Below are 22,173 nucleotides of genomic sequence, written 5' to 3' on the forward strand. Positions count from 1 at the left end.
AGCAACAACGGTTCTTCAAAAATTAAACCACTGTGGTCAGATAACAACTTACAAATCACATCTTATTGACATTAGTTAATTCATACTCCATATGGAAGTGGAACTTGGAACCCTCTTAAAAGAAGATGAGAATAGGTTGCTGAAATGTGCTATAGATGTCTCCTAAAAATACCACCCTAATCCTATCACAAATTCAGAAGTTGGACTGTCAAAAGATCTGATTCTTTGTCTAAGTGATGCCAACAAATTAGAGACTTGAAGGAAACAACTCATTTAGCCTTACCATATCACAACATCTAATTATTTCCCATTGCATGTCCTTGAAGGACTTATTCCATAAACTCAAAAAAGACAAAGATCTATAATAAGCTGGATAGATAATATTAAAAAAAAAAAAAAAAAAAAAAAGGCCAAATGCATCTTTTACAAAGCTGAGAGCTAAGTTTCAATCAAGAACTGACTGCAGAAATTTTCTTGATATCTTCTTAACAACCCTGTTATGGACTAGGAAGAAGAAGAATATCCTCCTCTCTCAGCTGAGTCACACTGATTTTTAGCCATATCAAGCTAACCAAGGCCAGATATTCCTCACATTTATTGATGATGGCTCTGACTTTAGTATATGTGAACTGCAATAAAAAATGGAAATGCAATCACCTTGGATCCTTGAAACTTTCATTGATCCTTCCATTCAGGCTTTGAGACCTTGGAAACTACATTTAGCATTCTATGATTACTCCTATTTTAATATGTACTTCTTATTCCTTAAGAAACCCCCCCCCCAATTAATACATCCTCTTGTTCATCTGCCGCATTAATGTTTATAGGCTCTCAAACCTCTTGTGCATGGAATTGATATTTAAACATAATAAATTATTATCTTAAATTATTTACTTTAAATTACTTAAATTACTATCTAAATCACAATCTTGAATTTAAAGGTTGCATGACAGTGATTTTAGGAATGCAATTTTTCCAATATACCTTTATTTAATCAAGATTCTTCTATTTCATCCATCAACATGTATTCATTTTGTTCTTGAAAAATCAATTAATATGTTTTTTTTCTCTGTTGATTTAGATACCGAAGGAATGCTGCAGTCTTCTCTGATGTTTGCACATGTTCTTGCAACCCTTCTTCTTCAAGGAAAAGCAACATCACAGTCATCTCCAAATATTGAACAGGGAGATGGTATGTTTTCCTTATATATATATATATATAAAACTTAAAAACATGTTTCTAATACTCTGCATCATATTTATGTTAAAAAAACATTATTTAAATTGAATACATAAAATATTAACCACCAATGTTTGTTATTATAAATCATCAATAATGTAGACGCTTGAAGCATTGACAGTATAAGACTGTGCGATCTGCTAAGATTTATCCAAAGTCGCAGGCATTTCATACTGACCAAAGCCCTTGTTCTGATAAAAACACTCATCCTCAAAGATTGAACCGCTGCTGCATATATTAGCTCTAGAATTACTACAGTTATCCAAGTAAAAAAAAAAAAAAAAAAGATAGTCTATGAAATGTGATTGATTTAATGATCCATTCAGTTTTACCTAGCATAGCGTGTAATTAAGACATGCACAGATTATGCTTTAGGACATAACTGGTAATTAGTTTATGGAATTAACAACGCATATAAAGTATATTAATTAAAGGTAACTTTAATAAATAACTTCTATATTTTGGTAACTAATATTTAAGGAATTGACAGCGTATACAAGAAATATAGATTAAAAAAACTTTAATATATACTTTCCGATATTTTGGCGAACGTCACGTTGCCATCTTCTTGGGAACTTACTACAAAGACACGTGCACACAAGTACTAATAACAGCAAATGAGACTGAAGCTAGGAAGCTAGCGTTTTCCTAAAGTCCTGATGGTGCCCCCTGGCTGGCTATATTGGTAGTTCTTGGCCTTTGGGCTGAAGTTCTTCTGATAAAAGTTTCCCAAATTTGGGGCAGTTTCATGCATCCAAATTTGTTGAGGTTTGGCATGTTCCTAAGGGCCGATACTGATTTTTATTTAATAAGGTTAAAACACCTTATGGTAACTTGTTCTGGTAAAATACTTATGAGCTCTGTATTACTAAAATCTTGGTATTTCTAGCCTGGCTCCCACTGATGAGACCTCAATAAAGGTCGAAACCGGTCTTGGTAGTGACCCCTTGCCTTTAATATAAAACATCATATATCTCCTCCAGGAGATGTGCTTTGCATTAAGGGTGAATATTAAGATTAGTAATCAGAGCTTATACTACTTTTACCATGAGTTGCCTTGGTCTTGCACTACCTGTAGGATCAGCTGGATTTGCAACACTTGCAGGCACACACTTGACTTGTTTGTCTGTTTGCTTACTTGGGAAATGTAGTAAAACCAGGTTTAAAATAGCTTGGTAACTTTAACATTTATTATACCCAAGGTAAATTACTTTCTACATTATTTCTTGAATCGTCTAAAGCTCTATGCTAACCTTAATTGAACAGATTCTGTGCCTATCTCAAAGTTTTGGAAAGTGATTTCTTTCTTTCTTTCTTTTTTTTAAATTCAACTATACTTACTTTTCTGAATTCTAATAGTGATTCCTCCTACCTTGTGCAGCTGCAATGGAGACACATGATAGTATACACATGCTGTATGACTCATGCACAATTTAAATGTTGTAGCCAGTTCTGCCTTCTCCTTGAATGAAGTTCATGACATATTGAGTGAAATATAGAGAAGTAATAAATTCTATTTAGTTTTCTCTTACATGTGTGAAGGAGTTATTTAAAATATTATACTACAGAATATAAAAATGGGGGAAAATTCACATAAAAAACTATTAATGTACAATATTCACCTAAGTGTTATAGGCATCATCAGTACAAGATTGCTATTATGCTTAGGCAAAAATTCTACATCCCTACATTACTAAAAGTTTTTAAGTGAGTTTTCCTCCATTTTTATTATATTCTTTTGATTATGTCAACTCACAGGATTTGATTATTGAAACAAGTCTAACAGCCACGTTTCTGTTAAATGTCTAGTATATGGTTCTTCTGTGTTATCTTGTTATGTACAGTCTACCATAAGTCCACATATAGACAGATACCCACTTCACATCACCATCCTGCCTAAAAACATGGAATTTTCAAGATTTTTGTCTCCAGGGTAGAACAAATTTCATCCTCAGGACCAAAGATTGCACCTAGAACAACAGCCTTTACTAACATCATTTGCACCAGACTGTATATATATATATGCGCACATATCTTTATCCTACATCAAAGACACATGAGATAAACTGGGATTCCTCTGAAACAACATGGAATTAAAACTGTATATCAACCTCTAAACATAGTTTCCACCTTTCGGAGACAAATCAAAGATTGCCAAGCTCCTCTCACCTTGCCATGTGTATCTACAACATCCCTTGCCAGTATGGAACCAGGTAATTCAGGCAGACATGACAAGACTACCTTGATTAAAAAAAAAAAAAAAAAAAAAATGCATCTGGTCACACAACTAAGAGGAAGACCGTTTCATCAGGGAGAAGAAAGCCAGCCTAATTTAAAAAATTGGAGAGAGAGTGTTCTGGAAGTGGCAAAAGTTTTACAATATCTGGTTAACTGCAACAGAACTGATGGTATGATCCTGCATAGATTTTCATTGTGTAGAATTTATAGATAAGCATGCATGTTGTAGTAATTGCTTTACTGGCTAATAAGCAAATAACAGTTGATGTTTCAACCTCCATATTGAGGTAATCATCGTGAAAACATACATATGCACAGGACACAAGCTACATGACACTGCACAAAAGTAAGCTAAATCTAAATACTTTAATTGTTTACATTTGCTGACCTCTGGTGAAAAAAATAAAATAATATTAAATATATAAAAAAATAAATAAATCACTTATTTAATTAATTAACATAAAATATTTTATTTTATTTTATTTTTATATGCATATGATTAAAAAAAATTACAGTGGAACTACATCAAACACACATTTTAAAGTTTCCATGTATAGGTTGTAGATAGTCTTCCAGATTCTTGGAATTACTAATCCATCATTCTTGTTAAGATGATGTTTCAGCATCTCACAAGCTTCCTTGAATTTTCTTTCATAACCATGTTTTAGTGTAGTGGCATCTTTCCAGTTGTTCTGCAACATATTTGATGTGCATGGTCTGACAGGCCAGTTTAAATATAGCGAAGGAATTGAATGTGATGTTTGTGTTTTCTTGATGAAATGTTGTGTCCTGTTTTCTCTGTGTAGGGTAGTTATAGGTGCACTGAATTTTGTAAAACCCTGGGTGGGGCGAGGTAGGGAAAGGGATCTTTGGATGAGCTAAGTATACTTTTCAATTTTGCTGAAGGTTTGAAAGTTGTGTTAATGTTGTATTAATGCAGTGTCTGCTTTTTCTGATATTCCACTAATGTATGGTATGATTATAGCATATTTGTCATCTTTTTTGCTTTTCTTCGTATTATTATGGGGAGGATCTTGTGAACAGTTTTTTTAGCCATTTTTTATGAATGTTTGGCTAATAATTTCAAATTTCTTTTTCAGCACCTGCTCATTGGAGCAAATGGGTTAGGTCTCTGTTTGAGGGTGCTGATGACCCCTAGTTTTTTGTGGTCAAAATGTCGAATATTATTTCCTTAACTACTCCAAGACAGAGTTTGTTTTCATAAATTCTACACAATGATTGCTGACCACCATGTAACCTTGAAAGAAAGAACTACATAGATTTTGGCAAACACTCCTATCTACCCAGCATTATTAATAACATAAATCATGAATAGTGCCAGTGTCATCCTTCATATCCTTGCGGTCATTTCATTCCCTATCATCTTCATTGACTGTGTATCGTTACAGTGGTTATGATAATGCTGACTTGAGCTAGCAGAATGTCTGCTTGTAAATCATTCATTTCTGTCAGTAAATTATTTATTTGCATTCCTGTTCCTGAAATTTTTTTGTCGCAAGAACTCATCATCATCATCAAATTCCTGCCATGTACCCTCAAGGGGTGTACAGGATATGACAGTACTACATGAAAAAAATTACATCATTACTAACTTCCTATCTACAATTTTCTTCCAAATCAGTCTGTTACTTGTCAAGACTACAACATTATCAGATCTTATATTTCTATTGTCTAAGGCACTTTGTACCGTATCAATCCACCTACATCTTGGTCTTCCTCTGGGTCGTTTTGCTGCCAACCTGGCAGAGAACACTTATTTTGCTAATCGTTCTTCGCCCATTCTGTTTAAGTGACCATACCACCTGAGATTAGCTCTGCTAACACATTCCTGGATGTTGACAATGTCAAGTTCTTTCCTAATATCCTCGTTTTTAATATGATATTGCCATTGATGCCATCTGTTCACGCCTATAATCTTTCTCAGAACTCTCATATCTGCAGTCTCTAGTCTTTGGTCAAGTGTTTTACTTCTGGCCGTGCTCTCAGATCCATAAGTTAAAACTGGTTTGAACACCGTCTTGTATACAGCTAATTTAGTGTTCTGACTAATTTCTCTCTTATTCCATATGAATTTATTCAATTGACTTCCTACCATACCAGCTTTGCTGATTCTGTTGTCTATTTCTATATTTATTTTACCATCTTCAGTAAAAATCGTGCCTAAGTAGCTGAAATGTTTCACTTGTTCCACAGGTTCTTCATTCACAACACAGTTGACATTTTCAATGATTCTGCCTATTTTCATTGTCTTTGTGGTTTTATTGCTGACCTTCATACCATATCTATTACAACAGCTATTCAATTTAGTCAGAGAATCTTGCAGATTTGTAGCGGAGATTTATTTAGAAGTATAACATCATCCGCATAAAGCAAAGAGCTGACATTAACATCTCCAATTTTGATATCAGATTTAATACCACTTTCCTTCGTAATGTGATCCATATAGATAATGAATAACAGAGGGGATAATGTACATCCTTGTCTCACACCAGATTTAACATTAAACCATCTTCTTGTACTTCCTTCAATTCTAACTGCTGACGTACAACTCAAATAAAGACTAAGTATTGCTTGATATAATGCCCCATTGACACCATATAACTTAGCGTATTGAATAGCTTCTCTCTTGGCACCTTGTCATATGCCTTTTCCAAATTGACAAAACTTAAATACAGATCTCTGTTATATTCCCATGCTTTCTCGACTATTTGTCGTAAAGTGAAGATCTGATCCTGACAGCCTCTATTTGGCTTGAATCCAGCTTGTTCTTCACCAAGCTTTCCTTCCACAATTCTTCTCAACCATTTCTCAAGTATACTTGCATAGATCTTCCCAGGAACACTCAGTAGGGAAATACCTCTGTAATTCTCACATTCAGTTTTATTTCCCTTTTTATATATGGGTACTATGAGAGCTCTACTCTAATCATCGGGAATTCGTCCCTCTGTCCAGGCTTCTGAACTATGCAGTGCAGCCACTGTAAGACTCTTATACCACCATACTTCAGCATTTCTGGTCGAATATCATCTACCCCTGCTGTCTTTCCACATTTCAAGCCTCAAGAACTACATGTGAAAAATATAGAGCACCAGAAATCACTATATACATCAGTGGACGCTGTCCTAGGATGTTGTCAGTGCTGTACATGCTCTGTTGGAGAAATTGTTACAATTTCAAATTGTTTTTCTAATAAGCGTAGTTCAGTTAAAGTCAAAAATGGAAAAAGAAAATTGTATTATGAACTTGCAAATAAAAAATTTAATAACAATGGGCTATACATATATATATGTATAGCCCATTGTTAGCCAAACACACATGCACACTATGTTATAAAAAGTATTTGGAGACCTAGTCATGATCAAAAAATTGAATTTTAATTACATTGCTGAGTGGAACCACCTTTGTCCTGAATAACAGCAACTATCCACCAGGGCATGCTTTCAACCAATTTATGATGCTTCATAACAGGAATGAGATATGAGATATGAGAGAGGACTTGAAAGTATTGTTAAAGGTAGCGAAAGAAAAGAGTGACAGAGTTAGAATGGTGAGTCTGTTACCGCGGTATGACAGAGAGGAGTTTAGAAGGAGGGCCATAATCGCAAATGATATTATGTGCAGGTTATGCGGACGGTGTGGTGTGGAATTTGTGGACGTATGGAATGAGTTTGATGGGCGAAAGGACTTATACAAGATGGATGGACTGCATTTGAATGGACTTGGTGTGCAGAGACTGGAAAAAGTGTTGCTGAATGAAGTGAAAATGGATGTGCAGAACCAGGGAAACTAGAACTACCAAGGAGGGGGGGAAGTGGATATCCAGACATCGGTGAGACAGTTGAGTGTAAAAATGTATATAATGTACCTGAGCCAGCAATAAGGACAAAAAATGGGAATGAGATATTTAGAATAATGCATCAAGATAGGGGTGGGACAAAGGGAACACTGCAATTCATGTATACTAATGCCAGGAGTATTAGGAACAAGAAGGAAGAATTTTTGGCCTTGATTGGCTCTTCCTGGCCACAGGTTATTGGCATTAGTGAAACATGGCTGACGGAAGATGATATAGTTAGTGGGATAGAATGTGTAGGTTATAGTATGTTTAGGAGGGACAGAGAGAATAAAATTGGGGGAGGGGTGTTATTGATGATAGCTGATGAACTGCAGCCAAGGAGAATTGAAGTATTGCAGGATAGTGAAAGGAGCTCATTTGAGGCTATTTGGTGTGAGATTGATACTGGCAGAATAAAATATACAGTTGGGTGCTGCTATAGACCAGGTGATGGAATAGATGGTGGAGATGCTATGCATAAACAAATTGATGAAATGAGTGGAAGGAGGGTAATTATTATGGGGGATTTCAACTATGGTAACATTGATTGGAAGGAGGAGAGGACACATGTGAGGAAGGAAATGGATTTTATTCAATTATTAAGGGATAACTATCTGAAACAGCATGTAATTGAAAATACTAGGGGTGTGAGAGTGCTTGACCTGGTAATAGTATCTGAGAATTTGACTGTAATGAATATGACCATGTTGCCACCTATTGGTGAGAGTGATCATAAGGTCTTGACCTGGGAAGTGGCTAAAGGTGTGAAATTTGTGATTAAGACAGGGTATATGTGGAATTACCGTGCTGGCAAGTATGACAAGCTTAGGAGATTGCTTGGATCAGTGCCATGGCATGTACAACTGCAAGGGCTGGACGTCGATAGAGCATGGGAAGTGATCAAAGAGCATTTACAAGAGGTTATGGCTGATTGTATACCTAAGGTCCGAATAGTGAAACAAGGAGGGGTTAAATGGATGAATAACACCATTAAGCTTGAGCTGCAAAAAAAAGAAACAACTATGGAGGGAATTTAAAGAAAGGGGTGACCTGCAGGCACACGAACGGTATAAAGTACAGGCTAGAAAGGTAACGAGTGTGGTAAAAACAGCAAAAGCCGATTATGAAAGGAAACTAGCTATGCAAGCAAAAGAGAATCCCAAACAGTTCTTTCAATATGCTGCAAGCAAGAAAAAAACTGTACATGGCAAAATGATTTTAAGGAATGACGATGGTAAAGAGTTCACTGAACCAGTCGATATAGTGGAGTTACTGAGCGCGCACTTTGCAAAAGTATATCATCCAGGTGGTGACGTTGAAAAAATGAAGGAACCATTAGTTTATATGGGAAATGTGATGAATGAAGTGGAGGTGAATAGTCTATTACAGAACCTTAATGTGAATACATCTGTGGGATTGGATGGTATACCGGCACGGGTCTTGCATGAAGCGGCTAATGAATTATCAGTGCCCTTGACCATGTTGTTTAATCTGAGTCTCAGGTCTGGCTTAGTCCCGAAGGCGTGGAAAGAGGGGAAAATAGTTCCACTGCATAAAGGAGGATCCAAGACTATGGTTGCAAATTACCGACCGATCAGCATATCAGGAGTCGTTGTCAAGGTCTTGGAGAAAGTAGTCAAGGGAAAAATACAGAAATGGATTGATGAAAATGAGATACTGTACAGAGGACAGCATGGCTTTGTGAAGGGTAGATCATGCCTCAGTAACTTGCTCAAGTTTTATAACAGGGTGACGGCTGAACTGGATAAGGGAAATGGGTTTACAGTGATACTGCTGGACCTGGCAAAGGCATTTGACAGGATACCACATGGAATTCTAATCCGTAAACTACAACATATGGGAATGGATATAGGGTTGGTGAGATGGATAGCTGGGTGGTTGATGGAGAGATATCAAAGAGTAGTTTATTCAGGAGTAGAGTCCAAAAAACGGCCTGTGACTAGTGGTGTGCCACAGGGTTCTGTTCTTGGACCACTGCTGTTTAATCTGTTCATTAACGATATAGGGAATGGTCTAAGTGGGACAGTTCATTTGTTCGCTGATGATGCAAAGTTGGGTAGGGCGATAGTGAATGCAGAAGATGTCAAAGTCTTGCAAGATGACTTAGATAGATTGGAGTTCTGGACTAAGGAGAATGGATGTCAATTTAATGTGACAAAATGTAAGGTTATGCATTTCGGAGTGAAAAGATTAGCAGCAGTATACCACATTGGTGGAACTGTACTCCAAGAGATTGATGAGGCCAGGGACTTGGGAGTGTTGGTGGATAGGGAGATGAAGTTTAGGGGTCACATTGCGAAAGTAGCTAAATCAGCTCATCAACTCACTTGGTTGTTGAAAAATACCTTGACGAGCAGAGAAAAACAAGTTATTGTACCTCTGTACCGAGCCCTGATAAGACCTCATCTCGACTACTGTGCCCAGATTTGGTCACCTCGGTTCCTTCTTGATGGGGAGGAGGTTGAGAGGATCCAGAGGCGAGTGACTAAGATGATAGCAGGTCTATGGAATGCACCATATGAGAACAGGTTGAAGATTTGTGGGTTGCAGAAACTAGTTGATAGGCGAAAAAGGGGAGATATGATTGAGACATTCAAATTGCTAAAAGGATTCTATAGGATTAATTCAGATGATATTTTTGAGATCAGGACTGGTGGTGGGAGAACTAGGGGACACCCATGGAAGCTGGGCAAGAGCGTGGTTAGCAGGGGTGTTAGAGCTGGGTTCTTTACTTTTAGAGTGGTAAATGAGTGGAATAAGCTGCCAGAGTCTGTTGTGGGTGCTATGACAGTGAGCGAGTTCAAGGCAAGGTATGATAGATACTGTGAGAATGTTGAACAGCTGTGTGAACATGATGTTTAGGGCCTCCCTCGATGAGTCTAAGGACTCCTGGAGTAGCCCGTGGTAGTAATAATAGTAATAATAGTAATAGGAATATTCTTCTAATTTTTACAAAGCTATCCTTATTGCTGAAACTGGTGATGGCCACTGTGGCAAATTTGGCATTCCAATTCATCCCAAAATGTTCGATGAGGTTGAGGTCTGGACTCTGAGCAAGTCAGTACAACACATCAATGTTGTTTTGTGTCAAATGTGCAGTGCAGTATGGCATGGAGCATTGTCATGCTGAAGCATGCAATGATCACTTCCCAAGTACTTCCACAGCATTGGAAGCATGAATTGCCCAGGATGTCCAGATAGCCATCAGACATCATGGTTTTGGGCATGTCCACCAATAGACCAAGCCCCCATCCAACTGAGTCATTGCCATACCATTACTGAGCCTCCACTAAACTTGACAGTTGGAATGATGCAGTCCTGTCAGAACTGTTCCCTTGGCATTCTTCAGATCCAAAAAATTCAGAGTGGACAACAGAATGCCAAAATTTGGAAGCATGATTTGTCACTCCACATACTCTTTTCCAATCATCTACAGTCCAGGAACGGTGTGAAGGATACCAGTCTAAATATCATTTGGCACTGAGGGTGGGGGGGATGCTGTGTGGCTTGTTTGCAGCAACTCTGCCACGGTAATAAGGCATACCACTCTCTTTGGATGGTTTTACTACTGACAGATGTCCCTCCAGCATTTTCCAGGTTGACTGCAAAGTGTGCCACTGATGATGTGCAGGATGCTCAAACATTCCAAGACAGAGCTCGTCGATCTCGGTCAGTGAGTATTAGTGGCCTCCCAGAACATTTTCCTGCTGCGGTAGATCCATCAACTTTCCATCTACAAATGACATAGGCATCAGTGGAGTTCAGTATACTCAAGCATTTAGCAATGCCATGAACAGAAAGACCACTGATATGACATCTAGCTACCATCCCATGTTGGAAGTCTGTTGGTTCAGCTGAATGTGGCATCTTGACATTGAGTATGCAGCACAGCCCATTTTTTATTGCCAGACTTATGCAGACACTCTCTGAATATTTGCATGTGGCAGGATCTGAAATTTGAATGGCACGTAAGGTCTCCAAATACTTTTGTCAACATTGTGTATGTGTGTGTGTGTGTGTGTGTAAAATGAACCAGTCCTGAGACTTGTTTAACTTTTTTTTTTTAATTTAAAATCAAAAAATTGAGACCGTGAAGGGAAAGGAAGAAATTAAGCTGCAATGCAGCTTAATTTCTTCCTTTATACAACAACAATCCAGACTATACAGGTGAATCTCATATTATTCAGTATCAGTTTGCCCTTAGTTTGGTTACTCAGTATGTGGCATGTGGTTCACTTTCTGTTTGTATTATTATTTATTATTATTATTACGGGCAACTCCAAGAAGTCCCTAGACTCGTCGAGGGAGGCCCTGAACATCATGTTCATCAACTATTCAACATTCACACATTATCTATGATACTTCGCCTTGAACTCATTCACAGTCATAGCACCCACAACAGACTCTGGCAGCTTATTCCACTCATTCACCACTCTAAAAGTAAAAAACCTAGCTCCAACACCCATACTAACCACACTCTTGCCCGGCTTCCATGGATGGCCCCTAGTCCTCCCACCACCAGTCCTGTTCTCAAAAATATCCTCTGAATTAATCCTATAGAAACCCTTTAGTAATTTGAATGTCTCAATCATATCCCCCCTTTTCTACATATCAACCAATTTCTGGAACCCACAAATCTTCAATCTGTTCTCATAAGGTTTATTCCATAGACCTGCTATCATCTTGGTCACTTGCCTCTGGATCCACTCCACCTCCTCCCCCATCTAGAAGAAACTCAGGTGACCAAATCACAGTAGTCGAGATGGGGCCTTATCAAGGCTCGATACAGAGGAATAATAACTTGCTTGTCTCTGCTCGTCAATGTATTTTTTAGCAGCCAAGTGATTTGATGAGCTGATTTAGCCACTTTTGCAATATGCCCCCTAAACTTCAACTCCCTATCCACCAACACTCCCAAATCCCTGACCTCATCAATCTCCTGGAGTACCGTTCCACCAATGTGGTATACTGCTGCTAGTCTTTTCACTCCAAAATACATAACCTTACATTTTGCCACATTAAATTGACATCCATTCTCCTTAGCCCAGTCCTCCAATCTATCCAAATCATCCTGCAAAATTCTGACATCATCTGCATTCACTATTGTCCTACCCAACTTTGCATCATCAGCAAACAAATGAACAGTTCTTCTCAGATCCTTCCCTATATCGTTAATGAAGAGATTAAACAGCAGTGGTCCAAGAACAGAACCCTGCGGCACACCACTAGTCACAGACCGTCTTTTGCACTCTACTCATGAATAAACTACTCTCTGATATCTCTCTCCATCAGCCACACACCTATCCATCTCACCAACCCTATATCCATCCCCATATGTTGCAGTTTATAGATTAGAATTCCATGTGGTATCCTGTCAAAGGTCTTAGCCAGGTCCAGCAGTATCACTATAAACCCATTACCTCTATCCAGTTCAGCCATCACTGTGTTATAAAACTTGAGCAAGTTACTGAGGCATGATCTACCTTCACAAAACCATGCTGTCCCCCATACAGTATCTCATTTTGATCAATCCATTCCTGTATTTTACCCTTGACTACTTTCTCCAAGACCTTGACAACAACTCCTGATATGCTGATCGGTCAGTAATTTGCAACAGCTGTCTTGGATCCTCATTTATGCAGTGGAACTATTTTCCTCCTTTTCCACCTCTTCGGGACTAAACCAGACCCGAGACTCAGATTGAACAATATGATCAAGGGCACTGACAATTCTTTAGCCCCTACACGTAAGACCTGTGCTGGTATACCATCCAATCCCACAGATGTATTCACATTAAGGTTTTGTAATAGACTATTCACCTCCACTTCATTCACCACAATTCCCATATAAACTAATGGTTCCTTCATTCCTTCAATGTCACCATCTGGATGATATACTCTTGCAAAGTGCTCACTCAGTAATTCCACTATATCAACTGATTCAGTGACCTCCCTACCATCGGCATTCCTTAAAATCATTCTGCCATATACAGTTTTTCTCTTACTTGCAGCATACAGAAAAAACTGTTTGGGATTCTCTTTAGCTTGCATGGCTAATTTCTTTACGTAATCCCCTTTTGCTTTTCTTACCACACTTGTCACCCTTCTGGCCTGCGCTTTATATCGTTCGTGAGCCTGGAGGTCACCTTTCTCCTTAAATTCCCTCCACAGTTGTTTCTTTTTTTTTTGTAGTTCAAGCTTAATGGTGTTATTCATCAATTTAATCCCTACTTGATTTACTATTCGGACTCTAGGTATAGAGTCAGCCATTACCTCCTGCAAACGCTCCTTGACCACTTCCCATGCACTATCAACATCCAGCCCTTGCAGTTTTACATGCGAAGGCACTGAACTAAGCAATCTCCTAAGCTTTTCATACTTACCAGCACGGTAATTCCACATGTACCCTGTCTTAACATTCCACCTCCCAGGTCAGGACCTTATGATCACTTTCACCAATTGGTGGCGACATGGCCATATTCATTACAGTCAAGTTCTCAGATGCTCTTACTAGGTCAAGCACTCTCAAACCCCTAATATTTTCCATTACATGCTGTCCCTGAGTAATTGAATAAAATCCAGTTCCTTCCTCACATGTGTCCTCTCCTCCTTCCAATCAATGTTACCATAGTTGAAATCCATCTCCTTCCACTCATTGCATCAATTTGTTTATGCATACTGTCTCCACCATCTATTCCATCACCTGGTCTATAGCAGCACCCAACTGTATATTTTGTTCTGCTAGTCTCAAGCTCACACCAAATAGCCTCAAATAAGCTCATTTCACTATCCTGCAATTTAACTTCTATTCTTCTTTTTTCTATCCTCCCATTTTATTCTCTCTCTGTCCCTCCTGAACACTATATATCCTTCACATTCTATCCTGCTAACTATATCATCTTCTGTGAGCCATGTTTCACTAATGGCAATAACCTATGGCTTGGAAGAGCCAACCAAGGCCAAAAATTCTTCCTTCTTGTTCCTAATACTCCTGGCATTAGTATATATGAAATGCAGAGGTCCATTTGTCCCACCCCTATCTTGATGCGTTATACTAATTATCCCATTCTGATCTCTTTTCCTTTGTACTAGCTCTGGCACATTATATACATTCTTACACTCAACTGCCTCACTGATGCCTGCATATCCTCTTCCCCCCGCCCCTTAATGGTTCTAGTTTCCCTGATTTTGCACATCCACTTTCACTTCATTCAGCAACACTTTTTCCAGTCTCCGCACACCAAATCTATTCAGATGCAAGCCATCCATCTTGTACAAATCCTTTCGCCCATCAAACTCACTCCACACCACATCTTCTGCATAACCTGCACATATTCCTTAGCATTCTTTCAGCATTCAGGTAGTTATTTGCAGACAGTGGCTATGATTTTGGTGGTTAGCACCCCCCCCCCACACACACACACACTTGCATCATAAACTTGGATTGATACATATAGTAGTTATTCTACTTTCTAGTTATAAATATTAATTTGGGTAATTTGTGAAGTTTATGCCACTGCTACCCTAAATGCACCTAAGTCTCCTGGTTGATTGTAAATAATAACAGTTATTGCATTGCAGCACACACACTCAACAAATATATACTGTAACAAGCTCTTTTAATTGCTTATATACAGTAAGGTTGCAATTTGAAATAATTCTTCAGATTCCAATTCAACTCTGAACAAGTGCATTTTTTTTTAGAACTATCATAATGTCTCTGATAGATTTATGTTATTCAGAAACTATCAAGTGTTGGTACTTATGTAAAAATGCAATGCGTATACTGTATAAGTTACATACATAGACATAGTTGAAAAATTATTTAATTAAGATAGATGAACTACAGATATTTTGATTGATGTTTTGCAGATCATCACCAGTGTGATACAGTTGAAAATTTAAGAAAATTAAAACAACAATGAAGGCGTTTAGAAAATGGAGTCTCTCTCTTTATATGCACCACAAGAAAGCCATGTAAAAACCAGTACTATTAGGATCAGTTGAAGTGTGTGCATGTGATTAAGCTAGCACCCTAAAATTTTTATCATTTAAGTTTCCCTGAGATATTCTAGAGCAAGTTCATTCTAGATATTCAAGTTCATCACAAATTCTGGATATTTTAGTGGAATGAAAAACTTTATCAGTAAATAGAAGGCTCTTCGATATCTCCATCCTTGCTAACTTTTATTTAGAACAACTTGGGAAAAAAATAAAATGTAATGATTAATCCAAAATCTTTCATATGGCTTCGCTATACGGGTGATGTCTTTGCCCTTTGGACTAAACATCATCTTACAAAGAAATCAATCTTCATCACAGAATCATTTTCACTATGAACTTGAATCAAATGGAACTATATCTTTCTTTGATGTTGTTCTAAAAAGAGAATTAGATGGTTCCTTATCATCTGTTTTTTTCCAACTTTCCATTTTGTGTTAATACACCCATCAGACTTTGGATCACCATCTCTCACAAAAATATGACATTATTAAATTCCTTTTTTCCCAAGAGCTCATATTATCGTTCTTCATCTATTCTACTTCAAAAAGAAACTACATTCTCAATAGGTATAACCCAAAAACAGTAGAGAAGATTATCAAACATTTTTCTCCACCCTCTATTAGAAGAGAAGACTCATACAGAATCACCATCCCTTACATTAAAGGCATTTCAGAATATTGCTACAACTTTCGAGATTATAAATTTAATTAGCTAACATCTCCAAAAGATAAAATTCAATTGCTACTGCTACCTGGAGTCTGTTCAGTTCCATGCAAACTGCAAGTTATTCTATTTTGGGCAAACAGGCAGATCTGTTTTTATATGCCTTTCTGAACATTACTCCTACATTACCTCTAAGACATGGAACAAATCGAGTCTAGCATAACGGGATTATTAATACTAGCCACCAGATTCTTTGGAACGATGTTACCGTAAATATGAACGTCTCTTTAAAGAAAGTACTGAAGTACTTCTGCAATACACAGATCTTAACCATAATGATGGACTCTCCATGCTAAAATGATTGAAATTATTATAAAGAACTATACTTTTTAATTATATATTTTTATTTTTTCCTTTAGTATTACATGGTGCTCAACATTCATTTCAGACAAATTATGGAGACTACACCTGTGTTAGAAATAATTACTTTATTTCCAACATTTTGATTTTCATATTAAGGTCATCATCTGGAGTACACACACGTGTGTGTGTGTTCTTGGGTAAACTGTAAATTAAGGCAGTGCTCTCCTGGTAAGGCTACTGTTATTTTAAACCGAACAACATATGAGGGTAGTCGGAAAAGTTCTCGGCTTCGACCATAGATGGCAACACTATCGGCAAGATTTTTTTCTGTAGTTGGTACATCTGTCATAAACTTCCATGTGAAATTGCAAGTCATTCTATCAACTAGTTTGTTTTATACAGCTGAAGCAAAAGTGTTGTCTGTATCCCTTGAAATGGATAAAATTGAATATCATGCGGTTATAAAATTCTTTGTAAATGAAGGTTTAACGCAAAAAAATTCATTCTAAGTTCATAAAAGTTTATGGGCACTCTTCTCCTTCGTTTTCGACAATTAAGAAACGGGCTGCCAAGTTTAAATGTGCCCATACCAGCCTTGAAGATGAACCACGTGAAGGACATCCAAAAAGTGTAACAACACCATAAATCATTGATCAAGTGCCAAAGTATGGTATTGGATGATTGGAGAGTCAAAGTATGTGAAATTGCTGAGACTATAGGCATTTCAAAAGAACTTGTAGAATATATTTTGCATGAAGAATAGCAAATGAAAAAGCTTTGCGCAAGATGGGTGCCACACTTGCTCACAGCTCGTCAAAAATGCACTCTCATGAAAATCTCTGAACTGTGCTTGGAGTGTTTTAACAAGAATAAAACTAATTTTGTGCTTCAATTTATGACAGTTATGCCAAACAGCAGTCAAAATAGTGGACAGAAGCCAGTTGTTCAGCACCAAAGAAGACAAAGTCGGTTTCATCAGCAGGAAAGGTCATGGCATCGGTGTTTTGGGATGCTAAAGGCATTTTGTTTATTAATTATCTTGAAAAGGATAAAACAATAACCAAGGAATATTCTGATCTTTTAACCAGACTAGATGAAAAAATTCATGAGAAAAGACCAGAAAATTAAGGGATCTGCACTATGAATTGTTGGAACATCCACCCTATTCCCAGATTTCGCTTCCTCTGTCTTCCAAAAACTAAAACTCTTCCTCACTGGTCAATGTTTTTCTTCAAATCAAGAGGTGGAGCATCGCTGGAATAAATGTATTTGTCTTAAAGGAGATTCTGTTGAAAAATAAAAATAATTTTGAAATTATAAATTCGTTTTTTTATTAGTAGGCCGAGAACTTTTCTTGCCACCCCTCGTACTTGGAAAAAATAAATCAGTTAGTCTCAGACAACAGCACCTATCAACTTATTAACTATAATGCAACTAATTGGATAAGAAAGAAAATGGAAAAATGACTTAAATTGGTCACTTCTTGGCCCATATAGTTAAAAAAAAAGCTACTTCCTCGCTATGCTCATTCCCTGAGAATTTACTGTTTATTCAAGATTTACAAGCAGAACGTACCATTCTAGCCGATAGTTGAAGGTATTTACAGCCCCAATTATCATCTAGGCAAGAAACTAGTGTCAACACTCAAGGAGTTGGTAGGTCATCCCTCCTCATATATTAAAAACACACAACACTTTGTAAACACAATTAAAGACTTCACACTGGGAAAAAGTGATATATTAGTCATTTTTTGACATCCATACTCTTTTTCACAAATGTCCCAATAAATGACACAATTCTACTTTTACAGGACAAATTCCTACTCGATATCACAGTGCTCTTTGCACACATATATCGTTCTGGTTACTTTATGTGGCAGAACACTTTCTACCTTGCTAACTTTTATATGGAAGTTTTTGAGCAACGTTCTTTAGATTCCTTCACTTTAAAACCCAAAGTCTGTCTTAGATACATTGACGATCTGTTTGCTGCCGGACATTAGACACTTTCCTCAGTGATCTAAACAAACAACATAAATGCATAGAATTCACAATTGAGATTGAAAGTAAGAACACACTTCCGTTTCTAGATACACTTGTCACACATCTTCCTTCTGGCAGTATTTCCTTCACTGTTTACAAGAAGCCTACACATACTGCCCATTATATACACATAAACTCCTGCCACCATCCAACACAAAAACTGGGTGTCATTAACATACTAAAAAACAAGGTTTTGAAGATTTGCTCCATAAAAAGCACTTAAAGATTAATTAAAAGTTATCAGCAACAACATCAGCCAAAACACCATCAACAAAATTCCTCACATGACCTCACTTAAAATCAAACTGTAACCATTCCATACCTTAAAGGAGTATCAGATAAAATAAACAGAATACTGCAGAAATACAATCTGAACACTACCTTTAAACCTCCTGCAGAATTAAAGAACTTATTCAACTCATCCAAGGATCTACTTCCTCTGCTGGCCCACCCTCGAGTATACCATATTCATGCACCTGAAATTTGCCGTATATATGTGAAACAGGATGCACAATTCCAATCCGAAAAAAGGAACATAAACTACACATTAAATTTAATAACTATGGTAAATCAGGCCTTTCTTGATCATGCCCTGAATACTCTACATAGAATTAAGTGGAAAGGCACCTGTTGTTTACGTCGGCATGAATGTAAACTTAAGGAGGCCTGTGAAATTCTTATCGATCACTCTAATCTTAACAATAATGATGGTCTAAAAGTCCCAAGATTATGGAAGTCGCATATTCTACGCACATAACCTTTTCTTCCAAGAATTAATTATAAATAGGACTGTAAATAGGAAGTTTTTCCACTTGGTTATACTATAAATTTAAAGATACCAAGAAATTATATACTTAGTTTAATCCTTTATCCAAGTATGTGCAAACATGTTTGCACCTGAAGTATTTTCAGGATTGGGGAAACTCGTATATAGAAGCTTATCAATTCACATCACTTGTGTTAATATCCCATAATGCAAAGCACATATCCTTACAGGGTATGTATAATGCTATGCATTATGGGAAGGGTAACTACCTAGACCAGTTTCAACCTTTATTGAGGTCTCATTAGTGGAAGCCAGACCCAGAGGTGATACCAAGGTTGAAGTAATGCAGAGTCATTTTCATATATGAGTTGCCAAAAGGCATCACACCTTATTATTAAAATACTCTGGATTAGATATAGTTGTTGAAAGTTTTTCCACTTGGTTTATTAAATTAAAGATGCCAAGAAATTATATTCTTGGATTAATCCTTTATCCAAGTATAAGCAAACCATGTTTGCGCCTGAAGTATTTTCAGTACCAGGGTAACTCTTATATAGAAGCTAATAACTTCACAGGCAAGTGAAGTTGCCCGACCTGGACAACACAAAGAATTCTGGCAGTGATACAAAGGACACTGACTTGTATAAGCAAGGAGAGTCTGGTTCCATTGTATGAGGTCTTGATTATGCCACATATGGACTGCTGTGCACAGGTTTGGACCTGGTTTTCAAAAGGATGAAGAATTGACTAAGGTAGTTTCTTGTCTCTGGAATGTTGAGTATGAAGGAAGGTTGAAAAGATGCAATTTGCAGAGTCTAGTGGATTGGAGGAAGAGGGGTGATATGATAGACACATACAAGTCAGTAAGGGGTTGTTATTGGATTAACATTGAAGAGGATTTTCATAAAATAGTGAGAGATGGGGAGGAGAACTAAAGGTCATCCCTGGAAGCCGTATAAGCAATCAAGGGAGTACGAAATAGGTTTTCATGTGTATTATCTGTGAATGATTGGAATACATTGCTTGAGATTGTCTGCAGAGAATTTGAGTGTATTTAAGGCACAGTATGATGAGCTGACAAAGGGGCCTCCTCGATGAGTTAATAATTAAAATATTCTAAATGGTTGGTGGGGTACACCTACATAAGTATTATTTACTGATATGAGAATAGTAGTTGTGCCTCTCAGTTAATCATTTCTAAATTAATTGAGGAATATGTTACTCAATTTCTGTAATACCCATAAGACTGCCAATTATCCTTACAAGCTGGTATGGATCTTTCATATACCTGATTTTTAATTAGGCAGAATATATTGAGTCTAGTTATATTTACACATGCTGATTTGCTACTAGCTGTACTATAGTTTTCATGTTATATCATATCTATAACTGCATGAGTAACTGATTTCATAAAACATGAGGTAGACATAATAATACTTGAAATAAGGGTTTAACATGTAATGGAAATTATAATTTATTAAAAACTTCTGTATACATCCCTCACTGTAACATGAGCATCATTCAAGGAGAGAGCAAAAGAATATGTTACAGCATTTAAAATACACACGTGGACAAAGAAATTAGCGCACCAAGAAGGAAGGCATTGGATTCTACTGAAATTTTATGTGTAACGATACAGGTGAGTGATGCACATGATGGCAAAAACAGAGCCGAAGGACAATTACAAAAGGGATCTGTGGTACGCAATCCGGTCATCATCAATAGCGCATTGCACAGCCTCATGCGGTGTTACATGCTGCAATACGGTCTGACATGGTGGCGAACAGACACCTGATGTTGTCCTGCGACAGACTGGCCCACACGTGTTGGACGCTGTGCTCCAAATCCCGGATATTGCAGCATGGTGGGAGTTGCTGCTTCAGCTGCTCCCAAACATGCTCGATAGGGGACAAGTTTGAGGAGCAGGCCGGTCATGGAAGTGTTTGTACACGACATAGGCAGGCCTGGGCAACCCGAGCCATGTGCAAACGGGCATTATCCTGCTGGTATAGCTCTCCTGGTATCCCGGTCAGGGATGGGAGAACATGGGGCCGTAGGATGTCTTCCACATACCACTGCCCCGTCAATGTGCCACATGCCACTATGAGGGGTGATTGGCTATCATAGGCTATGGCTCCCCAGATCATAATGCCTGCAGTGCGGGAGGTGTGGTGCTTGATAGCGAGGTCGGGATTGTGTCCTTGACCAGGGGTCCTCCACACCCGGACAAGATGATCATCTGTCCGCAAGACGAAGCGGCACTCATTGCTGAAGACCACACATCGCCAGTCTGTGGGGTTCCACGTCACTCTCGCCTGGCACCACTGCAAATGGAGTTGGCGGTGTTAATGGGAACACACCTAAGGGGCGCCGAGATCGTAGATTCGCCTCTGTGAGGCATCGGGAAATGGTTTGTGGGCACACAGGAGCCCCTACATCTGTCTGTATAGTGGACTGGGTCACCGTGGGATCCCTCCATGCTTGCCGCACGATCTGTCGATCCTCTCTATTGTTGGTCCTCCTGATCTGACCAGTGCCGCTCTGCCGTGTGGCAGTGCCAGAATGTGTCCACAGCTCCCAACACTGTCGGACGGTATGATCAGAATGATTCGTGTGCACGCCTATACAGTGCGCCAACCACCCTCCAGTTTTCAGGCCGATGATCATGCCTCTGTCAAAGTCCGTAAGTTGCTTAAATCGATGTCTCTAGCGTCTACCCGGCATTATTGTCACTCTGTACTCGGCCGATGCCGAGTACAGAGCTTGCATCAGCCAGTGCTTTTCGCTTTAATCAGCTATCGACTACATGCCGGCTTTATAAGGCTGCCAGTTCTTGCTTGCAGTGCCACTGCAGGATGTGTGTGGGCATGCGCAATCGCACCAAACTTGGATCATTTGCATACCACCCTGTACTCTAGCTATTTGCTTAGTTTCGCCTTTGTACCATGTTTTCTTCCAGGTGTGCTAATTTCTTTGTCCGC

The 22,173-nt window shown here is 38.2% G+C and overlaps 1 protein-coding gene across 2 annotated transcripts in view; it reads left to right on the top strand.

Annotated features, from left to right (window-relative positions):
• LOC150107797 (huntingtin-interacting protein 1-like) overlaps nt 1-22,173 on the top strand; it is a 632,881-nt gene that overhangs the window by 364,062 nt on the left and 246,646 nt on the right. For both annotated transcript variants that reach the window (XM_090392055.1, XM_090392056.1), the window contains one exon: nt 1,082-1,192. In XM_090392055.1, the coding sequence (XP_090248181.1) occupies nt 1,082-1,192 (111 nt within the window). The remainder of the gene's footprint in view (nt 1-1,081; nt 1,193-22,173) is intronic.

This window comes from Typopeltis vanoorti, chromosome 4 (genome assembly GCF_054136105.1).
Source record: "Typopeltis vanoorti isolate ZY-2024b chromosome 4, IOZ_Tvanoo_1.0, whole genome shotgun sequence".
In the NCBI taxonomy this organism is placed as follows: Eukaryota; Metazoa; Arthropoda; class Arachnida; order Uropygi; family Thelyphonidae; genus Typopeltis; species Typopeltis vanoorti.